We start from the raw sequence: 19,136 nt of genomic DNA, 5'->3' as shown, positions 1-19,136 counted from the left end.
CTTAACCAGAATCATAATCGTCTTTTTTTTTAAGCTGATGATTTTAAATTATATCTTAAAAATATATTTTTTTAATAATGTTTTAATTGTTTTGTAATGGACATTGTCAATATACATTTTAATTAGTTTTCATTTTATGTTTTCATTTGAATGTTAATTTAAGTTTTTAGTAATTTTGCTGTGCTTTTGTAATTGTTGTTTTATTATATATTTCTATATTTCAGTTTTAGTACTTCATCTTAAATATTTCTAAGTTTTTCCATATTATATTTCATTTAATCTTTATTTAATTAATCATTAAAGTTTTAATGGTCAATTAAAAAAGTTTAGTAGCTTTAGTTAACAATAATGACACTAATCTACCACATAAACTTTAAAAAATTTCTGTTTTTCTTAATGCCTTTTATTCTCTACTAGCTACCTGTCTAAAATGACATATTTGCTATTACTATATATAAGAAAAAAAAGCCTAGTTTTTAAGCTATTTCCACAGATCCATCACTTATGGTTACAAACTGCGTCTTAAAATGCTCAAGGATCCATATTTGGCTCCCAGAGCCCCAGGCCTTCTTTAAGCATGCTGAGGAACATCTACTCAATGTGTTACCTTCATGCTTGAGGCTCTGTTCATCTTAATCACCACCACTCCCTGCATGCCCCCAACCCCCCACCCTTCGTCTCCATCCTCTCTTTGTCCTCACACAGCCCCTGGAATATTGCTTCAACTGCCTTGTATAAACCAGATAATCTCACAGTAAGGTGAATATTTATGTGACAGAGCTCATTATCATTGTTGATGTCATTGTAAGTCCTCCTTCTGTCTGCAGGCTGAAGAAAGGAGCGCAGGAGGAGGAGGAGAGAAGGATGCGGAGAGCTGCAGACCACCCATCTGAGCGGCTGTCTTGGCTGCCGTAAAGGATTGTGATTTTCAGCCCAAAGTGAGTCGTCATTCCTCTGTTTTTGCGCAATTGCTGCATCTGGCTTTCATTATCTAAAGGGTCATTTCAGGAAATAAACATGCTTTGTGTATGACGTCTTACATCTTTCTGGTTTGGTTCTGTAAACATTAGCATGTGTGGTACTAGCTGGGCTGCAGAAACATCTGGCAGCTCTTTTGTTTAACACAATAGATAAATATTGAATTGCAGAGTCTAAATGATCAGGTTATTGTTAGTCAAGACTCTGTTTACTGTGTGCTTATTTTAAATGATAATAACGTGAACCACAGCCTTGCTTCATAAAACCATTAAAAAAATAATAATTGAATGCCAGTTTAAACTGATGTGATAAGAGTAAAATGACTGTACACAGAGGTGAAAAAAACATTTTCACTATAAACATAAACATTGCAGTAACTACTAAAAAAACACTACTGCTTTATTAACACTTCAAGAGGTATGGGCTAATATAAAGTTGAAATCTTTACTAAACAAAAGATTGCTGTGCTTTCTGCTCAGATTTGATGCTTGTGAACACCCTGTTTGTTGTGCTGTTTTTGAAAGTTTCATATTCATATATGAGTGTATTGAAATGGGCTTTATCTTATAAAATACATCAATGTTCATTTAATTTAATTGCTTAAAGTAATTGCATGAATCAATCAACATATCCATGTAATCAGGAGGTAAGTCTGCGGTCTCCCAGAAGTGCATCAACAAAACTCAAATGTCTGCTAAAATGTCTCAAATTCCCTTCAGTAATCTCAGACACAAAGGCATGCAGGCAAGAGGCGTTAACAATGAGTTCAGAGCATGTAAACACAGTTATGTAAGGATCTAATGGTTTACATTTATATCCATGTAATGGGGTATAAAATGTTATCGATATTAAAGATTGAATCGGTCGATATTGCGTGTTTAATTGTGCATTCTCATTTTCCCCTTTTTAACATTTAGATCAAATTTGTTGTCATCTAAAGTTATCTTTAAAAACACAAATTATTTAATAACAGTTAAATGTAGTTTTTCAGCAAATCTGAAGATGAATATCCAATTTTCATACTGTATACATTCAAATTTACTTGTAGCATGTAGCATGACTTTTAGTACAATCAGCATCATCTGACTGCATACATAGGTATTTTGATACAAGTCTAGAGTTCTTGTAAACCGCAGTCCACATTAGTGTAAAGTTAATTGTTGTGAGGTGCAGATTATCTGTGATGCCATCAAACGACACTGCTGAATGTGTTATGTTTCTTTCCCCAGGCTGGATAATGGTCCGAGAGATGTACTCGTGACACCACCGAGGCTTTAGCAACAATAGCGACAATGATCAGAGTCACACCCAGGATTCACAGGGTGGGAGAATACAGCTTCACTGATCTTTGATTAGGGCAAAATGGAGACTTTATTAGCTTCTGATATTCTATCTGTTGATAATGTGAGTTCAAAGCAAAGCAAGTAAAGTGTGGTACTGCATTTTTTAGATAAACACTCATCACTGATACCATATTCCAATTTTTGTCATATTTTTAACCAACACTAAGAATCTGACAAAAATATTACTGACCATGTTTCAATATTTTGCACTACACTTACTATTGACCTTGTAACCTTTCAGTAATTCTGTTGCAGACCTCAGTCTAGCTCTGATCCATTTGTGGTCTGCAATGCACATGCTACAACAATTTGACTCATAGTCCCTCTGCCTTTTCTTGTCTCAATGTTTCCTTTTCAGTTTTCAGCTTGTACTCCACCTTGTAATTGTCACTACCTCCAGGCGAGGGTTTGAACAAAGCATTCCTAGGAAAGACAGACCTAAGTCTAAATTTACTTTCTCACGCTCTCTTTTTCTTGCCGTATAGCTCTTTTCACACAGACACGCTCACTATTTGCCATCATACGTTGACTCCAACTGAATCCTTAAACGACAGCCATTGCTTGAATGAGTAAAGGCCTCTACACTGCAGACATGTGTTTCAGTGTATACCTGATAAAAGGTTATGCCATTTAGGAAGAAAGTTTTTTTAAGCAATTTGTATCTGACGACATTCTCAACAATGGGTTGTGCTATTTGCACACAGTTGATTGATATGTGGAGTGTTTCTGGCTCTCAAAGAGGCCAAACATCGATGGACATGTCCCATTTGCCAGAGAATTCTCAGCAGGACTACCACAGACTCTCAGGCCTCCACTACACTTCCTCTTTCTCTGATGCGGAGGACTGCTGCGATGACATCACAAATACAAGCTCCTCCTCCTCCTCGGACTATCTCGGAATAGACTGTTGACACTTGTAGTTTTGTACTATTGCAGGTTACTGACACCTTTTGCCAAATATTGCCATTCCCTTTGGCTCTAAATTCAGTCACTCACCCAATGTCAATGAAATACGCTGAGGCCACGACACGTCTATATTAATCCGGATACATTTGAAAACGACATTTTCTTTTCAAAACGCTCTCGTCCACACTAGTGTTTTTCAAAAGTTTCTCATCCACACTGAAACATCGGAAAACGCTATATTCACCTTGCTGTGCATGCGTAAAACCTCATAATAGCTCACCGAGATGATACAGATGGAACAGATATAAATTTATCACGCTATTCTTCTGGCAGGATCATTTTATTTGGCAAGATATCTCACCATTCACTGATGCATCCAGGTCGCACTCAGTCACCATTAGGCTATATGTTTGGTCTAAAATCAAACTGCTCTCATGTTTTGTCACAGGACAGCAATTGCAAGTACATTTTCTGTTATCTCTGCAGGACTATGATATGAAGAGTGTATACACTCTAAAAAATGCTGGGTTGTTTCAACCCAACTTTGGGTCAAACATGGACAAACCCAGCCGTTGGGTTAAATTTTTTAATTACTTTTTTAACCCAACGTTTGGGTTTGTCCATATTTGACCCAAAATTGGGTTAAAACAACCCAGCATTTTTTAGAGTGTACAAAGTGACATATCTTTTTATAACAGTGTGAAAGTGAATAGCACATTACAGGCTATTTCACAGAACACAGTTCCACACTACAACACGAAAACGGCATTTTCGAATGTATCCACTTGGGAAAGCGTTTTCAAAAAGCTCAGTTTTTGCCGGACAAAAACGCTGTTTTAGTGTGGACAGAAGGCCAAAATGGAGAGAAAAATATGCATTGGACAATGCCTTAGTCTGCCCGAATTAAACCTTGTGTCTTGACGTGAAAAGGGTTCTGCTTTCATTATGTCCACAATGTTCCACAATGTAGTTTCTACTCCAATTTGAGCAGTAACCCAATTTAGTTCCTGCTCTATCGTTGTAAGGGAAAAACTATAATAGAATTCTATTATAGAATCACCCTTATTTTTATCATTGTGGATGGAAATTCTGTTTGGAAATATGAAATGTACATTCTAAAAAATAAAGCATTCAATTATGTGCAAATTTTAATGCTGTTGGTTTCTTGTGGGAGGAACAAAATCATTCACAATGAATATTGTGATGAATTTATAGTGTTTTAAGGTGCGGTCAGATTTACTGTTGCTTGGCAAATTTTCACAGAGGCAATCCAGCAATTTTAGCAAAAGGAATTTATGCGATCTGGAATTTCACGTTAAGTAAAAAAATAATAATTCACTTGCAGAATTTGCAAGGGAAATTTGCTTTGGCATAGATCTGGCCCAAATAAACAGCTGAAGTGTGGCCCAAGTTAGATTGTGTTTGCCTGCCCAAATCTGGTCCACTTCTTAGCCGGAACTAAACCAAAACAGTGCCATAATTCCACCCAAAGTAAGCCAAATGATAAAAACAATATTTGGACCATATGGGAACCTTATATGTAATTCTTGTTTGGTTGAGTTCTGTAAAGGGCGGATGGCCCTCCAAATGTGGCTGACAGACCCAAAGCCATTATTTAACCACATTTATACCACACCTTTTATTTATTTATTTAATATAACCATTAAACAGTAAATCAAACAGTCTTAAACACAAAAACTGATTCAGTCTTTTTTATTTATTCATTAATAATAGCATCTTAAAATTAAAAGTAGTGTGCTAATGTTGCAGTCACATAGTAATCCACCAATAGGAGCTCAAGAAAAAATACAAAAAAAAGAAAGCAACCAATAGCGTAGTTGAATAGGCTGAGGTGTGGACTCTCACAAACCTGCCCCGCACATGAGCAGGTTTCATGTGTTTTTCCAACCAAATATTAACCATAAGATAACATATTTCATGGTGTGCCATAGCCATACCCCATATGATCCTCAGTTTTGTACTGTCATCTGGGCCATATACCACAATACAAATGATGATCCAAAAGAAAATTCCCTCCAATTCTAAAGCCATGGCAAAACATGGTGAAAATTTGGCCCACATGAGCTCAGCCATGCCATATAGACCATGTGCCGACTGTCCTCCACATTTGTCCCAAAAGTCCTTGCTATAAAGCTTATTGGTGCTTCATACACAATACTGACAATAGACATTGGACCTTTTTTGCCCGCAAAATTTCAGTAATTTTTCCTATTCATTTCCTATTATCCAAGTCAAGAGTATCATTTTAAAGCTCAGTTTCTAACATTTTAAAGCTGTGCTGCTTAAACCATTATAAAGTCGAGTCTAATAAACTTAAGTCACATGGGTTTAATACTGATTAATTCCCATCAAGGCTTCTGTGTTGCTACAGTTAATTGATTTATGATCTGATTTAAAGCATTTCAAGTAAACTAATTAATACTATTGTTGAAATAAAAGAGTTTATGTAATAACGAACAATGCTTTCAGCTGTGGCAATAGAAAATTATATTGACTAGAAATGCTGTCTACACGACTTTTGAAGAACAGAGGGTGGAAAGTAACAGCCTGGTTGAAATAAAGAAACTTGCACTGATTGTTTCTTTTTCCATTTATTATACTTGTTTATCTCCACAATACACCTTATTCGAGAGCTAAAACAAACAAACAAAACAATATTGGTATTTACAAGGAATTGACATTCATACGAAATGAAAAGAAACAATTGGCTATTCAACAACAAAATTATAGGACTAACATCTAATGTAAACAACTTAAAGTTACTCGTAAATCAAAAATAAACATATAAAACAAGCATAAAGGCAAGATATACCACATATAAATGCATAACTATACATGACTAACCTTGTTCTCTTTTTAACCATGTACTAAAACAGCCAAAGATGAAAATACAAAAACAAAACAACAAACAGCAACTAAATGCCCAAAATTTATGCTCTTAAATTCCTTTTATTTTCTAATTTAACTCTGTGACCATTTGTCTCCGTCTATGAGTGATCTCTCTCCTTCTACCCTTCGCTCTCCCGTCTCTTTCCATACAACTACATTTCAGATTAAAAGTCTATATAGGCATAATAACTTAAAGAGGGCAAAATAACATTTAAAAAAATAAATAAACTAATATTACTAATAAGAAAATATAGAATTATTAAACATTATATTAGAATAATATTTTAAACCCCAAAAAACTACTGAATTAACTGAGGGCTATTTTCACTCCCACCAAATCATGAGTGAATATAAATCTCAAGCTTTAATCACAAAGATGTGATTAAATTGCCTAGATGTAAGGTAAAACAAATAACTGTAACATATTCTACCATGAATTGGCTTAACTTAAAGGATATGTCAAGAAGTTTAAACTGCCTCCAGCAGCAGAACCAGCTTTTGCACTGGGCATTCAACTACTGATGGTTTGTTTAAAGACCACGAGAACCAGACAAGTCCTCTGTAGCTGGATGAAATACTCTAAATGATATCAATCCACAATTCTTGTGATGCGGCCAGGAATCATGTTCACATCACACCATGTTAGTTCGTCTGGCCAGAGTGAGTCTCAGAAAACATCTGAAACATCTTTTTTCAAAAGTGTGTTAAACAGTTTAGAAGCAGATCTTCTAGAAGTGGTAAATGCCTCACTTCTCTCTGGGAGTTTTCCAAACTCCCTGAAAACTGCAGTTGTCAAGCCCCTCCTGAAAAAGAGCAATCTGGATAAGACCATATTAAGCAACTACAGGCCGATCTCAAATCTTCCTTTCATAGGCAAGATCATTGAAAAAGTTGTCTTCAAACAGCTGAACAAATTCTTAAGCTCGAATGGATACTTTGACGATTTTCAATCTGGTTTCCGACCGCACCACAGCACAGAGACAGCGCTCATAAAGATAATAAACGATATTCGCTTAAATACTGATACAGGCAAATTATCAGTGCTGGTACTCGACCTCAGTGCTGCATTTGACACTGTCGATCGTAACATACTTCTTGACAGGCTGGAAAACTGGGTGGGGCTTTCTGGGATAGTCCTAAAATGGTTCAGGTCATACTTAGATGGGAGAGGTTATTATGTGAGAATAGGAGACCATAAGTCTGAGTGGACATCCATGACATGCGGAGTCCCTCAAGGCTCAATTCTTGCGCCACTCCTGTTCAACCTGTATATGCTCCCAATGAGCCAAATAATGAAAAAGAACCAAATTGCTTACCACAGCTATGCAGACGACACACAGATCTACTTAATGATTACAGCCCCATTGACTCCCTGTGCCAATGCATTGATGAAGTCAACAGTTGGATGTGCCAAAACTTTCTTCAGTTAAACAAAGACAAAACTGAAGTCATTGCGTTTGGAAACAAAGATGAAGTTCTCAAGGTGAACGCATACCTTCACTCTAGGGGTCAAACAACTAAAAATCAAGTCAGGAATCTTGGTGTATCACTAGAGTCAGACCTTAGTTTCAGCAGTCATTTCAAAGCAATAACTAAATCAGCATACTATCATCTGAAAAATATTCCAAGAATTAGATGCTTTGTTTCCAAACAAAACTTAGAGAAACTTGTGCATGCTTTCATCACCAGCAGGGTGGATTATTGTAATCCTCACTGGCCTTCCCAAAAAGACCATAAGACAGTTGCAGCTCATACAGAACGCTGCTGCCAGGATTCTGAGCAGAACCAGAAAATATGAACATATCACACCAGTCCTCAGGTCTTTACACTGGCTCCCAGTTAGATTTAGGATTGATTTTAAAGTATTACTACTGGTATATAAATCATTCAATGGCCTAGGACCTCAATACATTGCAGATATGCTCACTGAATATAAACCCAACAGATCACTCAGATCATTAGGATCACATCAGCTAGAAATACCAAGGGTTCACTAGCATGGCGAGTCCGCTTTTAGCTATTATGCCAGCCGCAGCTGGAACCAGCTTCCAGAGGAGATCAGACGTGCTCCTACAGTAGTCACTTTCAAATCCAGACTCAAAACACATCTGTTTAGCTGTGCATTTACTGAATGAGCACTGTGCCACTGTTCGTCTGACTGTTTGTACTGTACTGTATTTTATTTTATAAACTGTTTTAATTATTCTTATTATTTTAATTTCTTCTATGTAAAGCACTTTGAATTGCCATTGTGTATGAAATGTGCTATATAAATAAACTTGCCTTGCCTAGGGGCTCAAAAGTACCGGCCAAAAGTTTGGACACTACTATTTTTAATGTTTTTGAAAGAAGCCCTTTATGCTCATCAAGGCTGCATTTATTTGATCTGAAATATAGAAAAATACTGTAATATTGTGAAATATTATACTACAATTTAAAATAATGGTTTTCTATTATAATATACTTATAACCTTTGGAAAAAAAAACATAATTTATTTAAAATATAAATATTTTGTACCAATATACACTGACGTTCAAAAGTTTGGGGTCAGTAATATTCTTTCTTTCTTTTTTTTTTTAAAAGAAATTAATAGGCTATTTTTATTCAGCAAGGATGTTCTAAATTGATCAAAAGTAAAGACTTTTAAAATAATTTATATTTTAATTAAATACTGTTCTTTTAAACTTTTTATTCATCAATGAATCCTGAAAAAAGTATCACAGGTTAAAAAAAAACCTGTTTCTAACATTGATAATAAATCAGCATATTAGACTGAAGACTGGAGTTATGGCTGTTGAATATTCAGCTTTGCATCACAGAAATAAACTATATTTTTTAAAGTATATTAAAATAGAAAAAAACATTATTTTAAATTTAAATTTTTTTGATCAAATAAATGCAGGCTTGATGCGCATAATAGACTTTTTTTTTTAAACATAAAAATAGTACATTTTTGACCAGTAGTAGGCTGTAATAACTGACATGTAGTAATCTAGCATATTTACTCTCAAAAGAAAGTTTTATTTTATTTTTAGACTACTATAAAGCATTTGACACATTAGAACATGAGTTTTTGTTTCAAGCACTAAATAGAATTGGTTTTGGTGACTCCTTCTGTAATATGGTCAAAATGCTGTATATGAACAGTAGTAGCTCCATTAAGTTGAGTAACGGTACCTCTCCCAGATTCTTTTTAAACCGTGGTGTTAGACAGGGATGTCCAGTATCTCCCTATATCTTTTTATCTATTTCTTAGTTTACACATCAAAGCAAGCCATCTAAAAGGCATCAATATTGGCAATACAGAGATAATTATTAATCAGTTAGCAGATGATACTGCTCTGTTCTTAGAAGACTCTCTGCAAATACCAGCAGCCTTAAGTACTCTTCATCTCTTTTCTAAAGCCTCTGGCCTACATCTAAATCTTAATAAATGTGAACTACTTCCGATAAAAAACAGTATGTTCTCTTCAATTTGTGGTATTGCAGGTAAAAACTGTGTTACATATTTGGGTATACAAATAACAAAAGATAACTCGATGCTCTGCTAATTTGGACCCAATTATTATAAAAACAATGAAACGCCTTAACTGCTGGCTGCAGAGAGACCTTTCTTTGAAAGGCAGAGGTTTGCTTGTTAAAGCAGAAGGTTTGTCTCGCCTTACTTATGCTGCTCAGTCACTGTACATTGATAAGCACACTTGTAAAATTATTGATGGAATCTTAGTTCAATTTTTATGGGAAAAAAAAATCCCATTATTTGAAAAAGTCAGTGATACTGAATTCTCAAAAAAAGGGTGGCTTAAACTTAATTGATTTTAGTTTACTAAATAACACAATTAAAATAAATTGGCTTAATCGATTCCTTAAAAATCCCTCTTCTATTTGGAATATTTTCCCTCAGCTTGTCTTGGTGGTGCTAAGTTTGCTCTAATGTGTAATTATGATATTTATAAACTCCCTGTCAAGCTATCTAACTTTCATCAACAAGTTCTTTTGGCATGGACTCTCATATACAAGCATAACTTTTCTCCTCATCGGTGTTACATATGGAACAATAGGAGTATTTTATTTAAAAATAAATCTTTGTTTCATAATCATTGGTTTAGTAATGGCATATTTCATGTTAGACAGCTTTTTAATAACGAAGGTCTGCTTTTTAGGTATGCAGAATTTCTTTCATAATATAATATACCTGTAACTCCCAAAGAGTTTGCCACAGTTATGGATGCTATTCCATCTGGCATACTCATGCTTTTCAAAAATAACACTCTCTCGTTGGGTTCATTATCTTGTCTTGAACCTGTCAACACTCCTATTGGGGAGATATGTTTCACTGAAACAAAAGGAAGAAATTATAAAGTGAGAGTTCTATTCCTTGAGAACATTATTTCTGCCCCTCCTGCTATCTCATATTGGAATGGTCTTTTTGATAATTTAAATTGGAAAAATATATGGTCCGTACAACAAAGATTTCTCCTCACAAACAAAGTAAAAGAAATATCCTTTAAATTAATTAATAATATTTACCCAGTCAAAAAATTTCTTAAAAAAATATTCAATTTTGATTTTGACACTAATTGCTCTTTCTGTCAGAATGACACTGAAACTATTCTTCACTTGTTTTGGTCGTGCAGTTATACTTTGCAACTTTGGAAAGATATTTGGTTGAAGATATATAGTTGGATATATAGTTGGTTTATCTCAAGCAATATCTTGCAAAATTTCTCTATGAATCCCAAAACTGTTATTTTGGGATTTTTTTTAAGCGGATTCAAATGCCTGCTTTATAATAAATGTAATTATTTTCCTGTGTAGATTTTATATTCACAAATGTAAGTTTTCAAATTGTAAAACAATTTTTTTGGTATTCTTACAAGAGATAAAACATTATTTGATTACAATTTCTTCCTCCCTTAACCCAAAAGCACTCAGAACATGTACAATTTGCAAGACCTACAAACTTTTTTCCTTACTAAATGTTTAGATATCTTTTCATTTAAGTAATGCCCTCTGTCTTTCTTTTTTGTCTTGTTTTTGTTTCTTTTTTATATATATATATTTTTATTTACATCCCTGTCTAACTGTATTTTGTTTTGTGCGATGATATTGTTGAAGTGTTTTCTTTCACTATTTTTATATTTTTGTTATTCTTAATAATTATTGTTGTGTTCTTATTCTGTTATTTCACATTGTACACTGAATGTTCAAATGAAGCATAAAAAAAAGACACCTCAGATTGACAGAAACGTAAAAATAAACGTGAATTTAGGCTACTTTAGGTTTGTACACATTGTCATGTTAATTATAATCAAATGCATTTTGTTTTATTGACCACAATATTATCATTGATATTTGTTTGACAAGGCCCCCCCCCCCCCCCCCATCCCTCACCCCTCCTCCTCCTCCTCCTCACCCTATCCTCGTACTCGTATGGGACATATGTGTGTCATCACACGGGCAGGAAGTGTGCACGTCAGTGAAAGTTTCTTGCCAGGTAGTGAGTGACTGGGGAATAGGCTGGACCAACGGCACTGGGCTGGACAGAACGGTCTGGGGTTCGCATATAAAAACTTCTCCAAATAGGCTACGTCTCCATCATATCATACACACACACACACAGAGTTTGTTGAAGTCAAAAATGCTCGGGAGCGATGTACTGTTGTGCTTCATCTTCTACAGCACGCTCTTAATCTTAAAGATGTACATCATTTCCATCATTACGGGCCAAGTGAGACTTCGGAAAAAGGTACGTTGTGGAACTTTTTATCCAAAATACTTTCCATTACTGCAAACACACCGCTAGCGACGAGACAGAATCACTGCAAGACAGTCGAGTTCTAAAATAAAGTGTTTCTATTTCGAATAGAAAGAGTTGGCATATTTCAACTCTCTGGATTAATTAATAAAATAAACGAAGGTAGTTGGTCTGTGCTTTCATAGAATGGCTTGACGTCCTAGACAGATGTAAAACCTGACGTGTTTTTGACAGGCGTTTGCTAACCCCGAGGACGCAGTGAGACACGGGGGTGTGCAGTTCTGCCGCATCGATCCATATGTGGAACGCTGTATGAGGTAGGACTACAATTCTACACATCTAAATTCAACATCTCTGTGATTTTATGTTTAATGCTACTAATTAGAGTGTTCAGTCCCCATGGCTAATTGACAAAAAACCTGGACAATGTTTACAAAAGCATTTTTTGGCATGTTGTTTCATGTTAGGCTAATGCATGCCACTATTTATCTCTAACTGTAACATATAGCCTAGCTACTAATATAACTTTTTCTATCAAGACAGTATTTTTTAAAATTCCCTTGTGTAAGTAAAAGTTTGAGTCACCTTAATTTACATTAAAAGTGGTGTTCCCATATGTTCCTGTGTGAAACATAATATACTATTATATAATATAATTTGTTTTACACAGGAACATATTGGGAACATCATTTTTGAATGTAAATTAAGCTGACTCAAACCTTTACTTACACAAGAGAATAGTAATGGTGTGAACAACAGTCTGTTGTGAATAGTAAACAACAGACTGTAATGGTGTGTTTCACATCAACATCACAAATCTAGTGGATCTTTTAATGCTGCTGTGATGGTGTGTCTAATTCAACAGCTGGCAAGTTTGGCAAATTTGACATTCTTTCTTCTGACTGCTGTAATCAATCTCTGGCTATTTTTTTCCACTTTTTTGGAAAGTCATGGAAATGCTATCATAGATTTTTCTTTTGCTATTGGAGCAAATGGGAATACAAAAATTATATTTGCTGTTGTCTCCCGTTCACCACTAAGTAAGTCTACCCAACTATGACAACTTCCGCTTCTGAAAACTCTGGAAATGTGAAAAGGGTCCATTGGATGTGTATTGCTTCAGTCTTGTTCCCACTTGGCCCATTTAGTTGGAAAAACTGTGCAGGGTGTCTGGTAGATTAGTTACTTTCTGTAGCACTGTCAAAGTCTTCAGAAAAAGAGTACTGGTATGGCTCTGTGTGAAAGTTCACTGGCCCTCTATATAGGAAGCATCATGCTTAATTCATAATGGACTGCATGTAGCTAAGATATCTTTATTTTGCCCATTTGTGTAATAATTATTAGTCAGTCGCCATGCCTGTTTGTTCGAATATGTTTCCACAGTATCAATAGCCTATATGTGTATGTGAGAGCATGTGAACAAGAGAGATTTTATTTTGAGACTACACACTCTAAAACAATCATAGACGTGGCTGCCTGTTAGGAAACATTCAACATACTTTAAGCTGCAGGGTTCTTAGAGTTTGGCGTTCCCTAACTTATCATCAGGAAACTCGCCTGTTCTGCCCATTACAGACCACTCCAACCTACATCTGCACAATCGGAAAATGATAAAGATGTTATTTCAGTAGACTGCTCTGAAATCACTTAATGGCACTGGAAAGTCTTGTTTTCTGTAAGTGGTTCATTTAAGATTTTCATATGTGATCTTAAGTTGCCAGATTGGTAAAATGTGAGACGGTAGGACTTGTCAGCAAGTCCTGACAAGACCATTATTTGACCTTAATTGCAATGCATTCACAAAGGTATTCACTACAACTCAGGTTTGCGTATTTCAGCTGTTTTATAATCTCTTTGAACCTGGTGCGTACAATCAGATTTTGTATTAGGACAAAAGCTAGAACATTTTTTAAGGAAGGATGTGGAAAATGGCGAATAACAAATAAGTGAAAGTTCTTTCCTCTTTTAAAATTAAATACCAGCAGAAAATGGTTATAATGAAAAGTCCTTGTTGGGGCAAAGAAATAAGGAAGAAACTGTAATGCAGGATTTCACAACGATGACTGTCTGCTGCGTAACAAATAACGAGAAAATAATGGGAAATGTGACCATCATGGCGGTATGAATGTCAACATATGATTAATTCCTTTAAAGCGGGTACAGGAAGCACTTCTGATTGCGGTGATCCGTTCATGCGATGACACACTGGTGAGTGATTCGTAGTGAAAGTAAATTTATATTGCAAGATTGTGTGATGTTGGCAATGTTTACTGTCCTGGCATGCTGCCATTAGACAGAGCCAGACAGTTTACAGTCCTGATCAACGCCAGATGTTGAGCGTACATTCGTCAGCTCCTTAGAAAAGCAGCTTTCCATATGTATTTCGACAGTCTGGAATGTTAAAAATGCCTCAAAGGGCTATTCATTCAAATACAGTGTTTAGAGAGTAACATTACCCGAGATGTAGTTGAAAGAGAGGCTTAAATGACAATGTGGGAATGCATGAGAGATGTGGTCAACACTTGAAAAGATCTTACTCACAATGAGCTATGATTAAACAAGCACGGTCATGTTGCTGTACATCATTCATAGATGGCAACAAAACTCTTTGTTTTCTATTACCAAAGTCATGTCTTATTCATGTTTTCAACAGCTTTCAGCAGTTCTCCTTACACCTCCTCTACACCAATACACGCTGTTACACGCGTTACAATTTTCAAAGGTTTTCCTACATTCATTTTACACTGTTTGTGTGTGTGTTTGTATTTTTTCTTTTTCAGAGCACACCGCAATGATATGGAGAACATTTTCCCCTTTTTATTTCTCGGAGCCATCTACTCCATGACAGGACCCTCGTATGCAGTAGCACGACTTCATTTTCTGGTCTTCTTCCTGGGTCGAGTTGTTCACAGCATAGCATACCTGTTGGCACTTAAAGCACCGACGCGTTCATTTGCCTATGTCATCGCTCAGGTGCCCTGCGTTTCCATGGCAATACAGATACTGATGGAAGTAGCCTCATTCGCATAACCCTGTCAAATATGGAATCCTGTGATTGGTTAAGACTTCTAGTTACAACTGTGATGCGGAATGCTGCTTTGATGGACTTACAGCATCTCAACATCTCACATTTCACTTTAGAATCAGACTTGATTGATGACTGACAATTAATAGCTCTGCTTTTAAAACACAACATTCATTGCTGCCATTTTAGTACTGGTTTGTACTGATGCCATGTGTATTGTTGCATTACCATTCAAATGAAGGTTGTTTAATGTTATTTTCTCCCCCCACGATCAGGTTTGCATATTCTCATCATATTTATATTATTTGAAACAACCAAGGACAATAACGATAAGTCCACACCACAACTATAATGATAAAGGCATTGGGAAACGGTATTGTTGGAATCAATTTCAGAACAAATTTTTCCAGCTGAAGAACTATAAAAACATTAACAGTCAATCAGAATCCACTCTGCTTTAAAGAGCTCAAGCATTTAAAGCTGCAGACGAAAACTGCAGAACATGCATAGAATGAACAGGATGATCTCATCCGTTGCTGTGGACGCTAATATAGTTATTTTTATAGTTATGTTCTTGGTGTTAATAGGCCCTTACTCACCTTGAATGGATCTCCAGTCTATAGCGCAGCCATTATTTACAAGACTTTCCGTGACAAACACCATCTTTTCACTTTCATACTGCAAAGTTTACACAAGCAATAACTGCTGAGGTCAGTTCAGACTGAGTCCATGTGACTGTTCCACAATAACTTTCCAAACTTGAAAAAATTCCTCTGTTATTGAACCATAAGCCCTGCAGAGCCCAGACCTTTCAAATTTATTGTAGCGTTAAACACATGCTGTTGTCCTTCCTCTTTGGGTTTTACTGCATTTCGAACACAGCCGGGGGCTTTGCCTGTCCTCAAGAATGCTTGCATACAATCTTTTGCATGCTGCAAAGCCAGTGTTTTGGTTGAACAAGCTTTTATTATATATGTATATATATATAGTATATATATTTTTAAGGTGTAACTTATTTTAATTTGTTTATAGTATTGTATCGTTTGTGTAGTGATGTTTCAAAAGAGATGAGAAAATCATAGTTTTTATAATAAAGGAATAATGAAAGATTTTGTGTGTGCATGGGTAATTGTGATACTTGGCTGACTCAGATAAAAAATGAGGGACAGTCGACTGCCTACACGCTAAAAACGAGCTGAGAGAGAAAGAAAAAAAAATCAGAGGAGATGGATAGCTGCCAAATATGCAATTATAACATAGCAGACCTCATTGTTACTTCTTAGTACAAAAAGTGAAGGAAAAAGTCTGACAGGAAAAGATAGGTGAATTCTAAAAACTTTGTGAGAAAGGAATGATACTGTTTGACATAGAATAAACCAGATCTCCAGCACTATATTACAGATATAATCACAAATGACACAATCTTAATTGGATTGATGAAAACACCACTGTCACCAATGGCGGAAGTGAATGAAGATAAATATGTGAAAGGGCAGCAGAAGTTATCTTGCTAGAGAGCATGGAAGGAAGCGTGTGTGTTTGAGTTTAAAATAACCTAGGATATGTAGTCATGAAACATGCCCTGGCTTGTCAGTGAAAATGTCTGTATACATATGTGTGTGCCTTCAACAAAAAGACAAGCAAAAAGTGATAAACAATGTTATACTCTGTCATAAAAAATGAATGTGCAAAAATTAAAAACAGCTTGTCACTGGGACAGTACCTGTAAAGCAATAACTGTACCTAATCTACAACTAAAAGGTGCATTATTAGTACCTTAGTGTGGTATGTAGCCTATGTACCTTTTAGGGGTAAATAAGGTATAAAGTTGTCCCTTTAAAGTCAGCATGAAACAGAAGTTGCGATTGTCTTTTCTCCCCTATTGTGACGTATATCCAAGTAAAAAGAAAAACAAAAATGTAGGACTTATTTTTGTCCATTGGGAATTTAATGGATTGTTGGATCGTTGTGGTTTGCTATTGCTGATATGCTAAAATTAATATTATCCTACTGCTCTTAAAACATACACTACTAGGTTTAAGAGATAGTTTAGATATAAAGGATCTCAAGCTAGATTTAGCATGCTCCATGTCAACCTTTCTCATTCACTGTGACAACTAAATGCCACTCCCACACCATGTGGAATGTGGGAATTTTAATGTCAAATTTTGTAATAGTTGTGTTGTTTTATTTTTGGTAATACTGATTATTTTCTCATTCAGTTTTTTTGAGGAGACACGTGCCTCCCTTGCCTCCTCAGAGGAAGTGCTCCTGACCGTAGATCTGGTCAGAATGGTTTGTTACACAAATCTTTTCTGGCCGTTAGCATCACACTGGTTCCCTTGACAAAAAAACCCAAATACGATTTTCCCATAGGCTTTTGGATTATCGCTAAAAATATCGCTAAAAACAAAGTTCATGATACTTGCACGTTTTGTCCATCAAGATAATTATCCCAGATGAACACAACTTTTATGAATTTTGAAACCTAAAAGCAGTCGCCAGAAGTAAAAATCTAAAGGTATTAGGCTATAAACGAACTACACCACGGTCCCACGAATTCAACGTCACCATCACTAAGCTTCCGACAACTTTTTCAGTTTTTATTTAAAAACATTTACCCAGAACGTTTCAGTTAGAATAATTTATAAGAGCACAATCACGAGTGGGGTAATACTGATGTATTTTATGTCGTAGAATAAAACGTGAAAGTGTCTTGAGCTTATGTTCACCACAGAATTTATTTCAGCCATTTGACCAAAATCCCATTCGATGGAACCTGATGTGCTAAAATGCTAAGCTCGCTTCCACTTTTTGGCCTACAAATGATGTCACCTGCACCACTCTATTCTAACTATAAGCAAAAAAAGGTTGAGTGCTTCTGTTTAGAAATATTAGGCTAGTTATTCACGTCATAAATGCTTATTTGCTAAGTTAAAGCTACAATATATTATTTTTTTCGCCGCTATGGATTGCTAACCTCTTATAATAACAAAGGCATAGATTGATGACGCAGTGAATAAGCGGAATCATGGAACTTGTCGTCATGCCGATGGATCTAATAATGTTTATGGGAAACAATGTTTATGGATGAGTGAACACATTCATGTTTTGAAGCAGGGCACGATTGCTAATGAAATATCAGCGCCACACGCGAGTCCCGCGGATATAAAGGAATGAGGACATTTCATTCTACCGAACTACCCGCAAGTGCTTAATTACTTCTCAAACTGGACAGTTAATTTGACGAATTTAACTTGGGAGGTAACGCAGCACTGTTTTTCACTTGGTCTACATTATCATACTAAACTGCATTTGAGTGTGTTGAAAGTTATAATGTTATTCTATGTGTTAGTTTGTTGGCTGTATGAGACTAGCAGTAAGCTAGATCAACATTAGAATAACATACTGATCATATTCTAACATTTTATCATGTTGAGCTACAGTATATAACATTGATTCGTTTTATGTAAATTTGCTCACCTGTCTAATAAAGTACGCAAGAGCGGCGTCTCTGTCAAGTCTAAGTTAGTCGCGGACGCTGATATTGATCCTCGTTTTATTTCTCCTTTTGTCACAAAGTCTGCTTGCCATGGTCCATAATGTTTGAACGAAACAACAACAGCGTGAGCGTGCCACTAGACGTTACGCAGTTGTCCACATCTGTAGCCATGGTTACTATGGCAGTACAAGCGGAAACCATAGACAACAAACGGCGGAAACCAGAGATATTATGCGGATATTACGTCATTGACAGGCGACAAGTTACAAGGGATGGGCACTTTTTAAAATTGTGAATTTTAATTGTGAATTGTGAAATTCTCTGAATTTACAAATTCTTGGAAAAATTTAGGATAATGTAAGTACACAATTGAAAGAAATATAAAACAGTGTGCAAGTGGTTTTTGGATATTCTTACATATTGTACCTTTAATTAATTACAATAATGCACAGCATACTAATAATTTCACACGAATAAACCTTGATGAATTAAAAACTCGCAGAAGTTTTGGTTGTAGGTAGCATTGCGTTATGTGACCCATGTGGGCTGTTGATCGCTGACCAGTTTGATTCAACAATACTACCACCTATAGGTCAGTGTAAAACATAACTTTTTGGAACCCTTTTCAAATCGGAGTTGTGAAAAAACACTGCTTTAACACTTTAATGTTGGCAGCATTTTTAGAGATCAAATACTAATGGTGATAATATGTG

General features: G+C 35.8%; 1 protein-coding gene and 1 long non-coding RNA gene across 2 annotated transcripts; both read left to right on the top strand.

Moving 5' to 3' along the window:
* Positions 1 to 852: 852 nt before the first annotated feature.
* LOC307159429 lies at positions 853 to 3,689 on the top strand. Its single transcript, XR_013821376.1, has 3 exons — positions 853 to 938; positions 2,208 to 2,300; positions 2,680 to 3,689. It is a non-coding gene; the product is annotated as an uncharacterized lncRNA (long non-coding RNA).
* A 7,898-nt stretch (positions 3,690 to 11,587) lies between these two features.
* Positions 11,588 to 15,640, top strand: ptges (prostaglandin E synthase). Its single transcript, XM_079870437.1, has 3 exons — positions 11,588 to 11,887; positions 12,131 to 12,213; positions 14,677 to 15,640. Exons 1-3 carry the CDS (start codon positions 11,780 to 11,782, stop codon positions 14,924 to 14,926), a joined length of 441 nt encoding a protein of 146 aa, XP_079726563.1. The 5' UTR covers positions 11,588 to 11,779; the 3' UTR covers positions 14,927 to 15,640.
* Positions 15,641 to 19,136: the final 3,496 nt, after the last annotated feature.

Source organism: Squalius cephalus (assembly GCF_949319135.1).
Source record: "Squalius cephalus genome assembly, chromosome: 5".
NCBI lineage: Eukaryota > Metazoa > Chordata > Actinopteri > Cypriniformes > Leuciscidae > Squalius > Squalius cephalus.
The sequence above is the reverse complement of the archived record's forward strand: the minus strand, read 5'-3'. Positions and strand labels throughout refer to the sequence as shown.

Excerpts from the sequence above, each read along its gene's own strand:
- ptges (XM_079870437.1), top strand. The coding sequence starts at position 11,780 with ATGCTCGGGAGCGATGTACTGTTGTGCTTCATCTTCTACAGCACGCTC. Across the intron at positions 11,888-12,130 it reads AAGTGAGACTTCGGAAAAAG|GCGTTTGCTAACCCCGAGGA; the intron begins GTACGTTGTGGA and ends TGTTTTTGACAG. Across the intron at positions 12,214-14,676 it reads TATGTGGAACGCTGTATGAG|AGCACACCGCAATGATATGG; the intron begins GTAGGACTACAA and ends TTTCTTTTTCAG.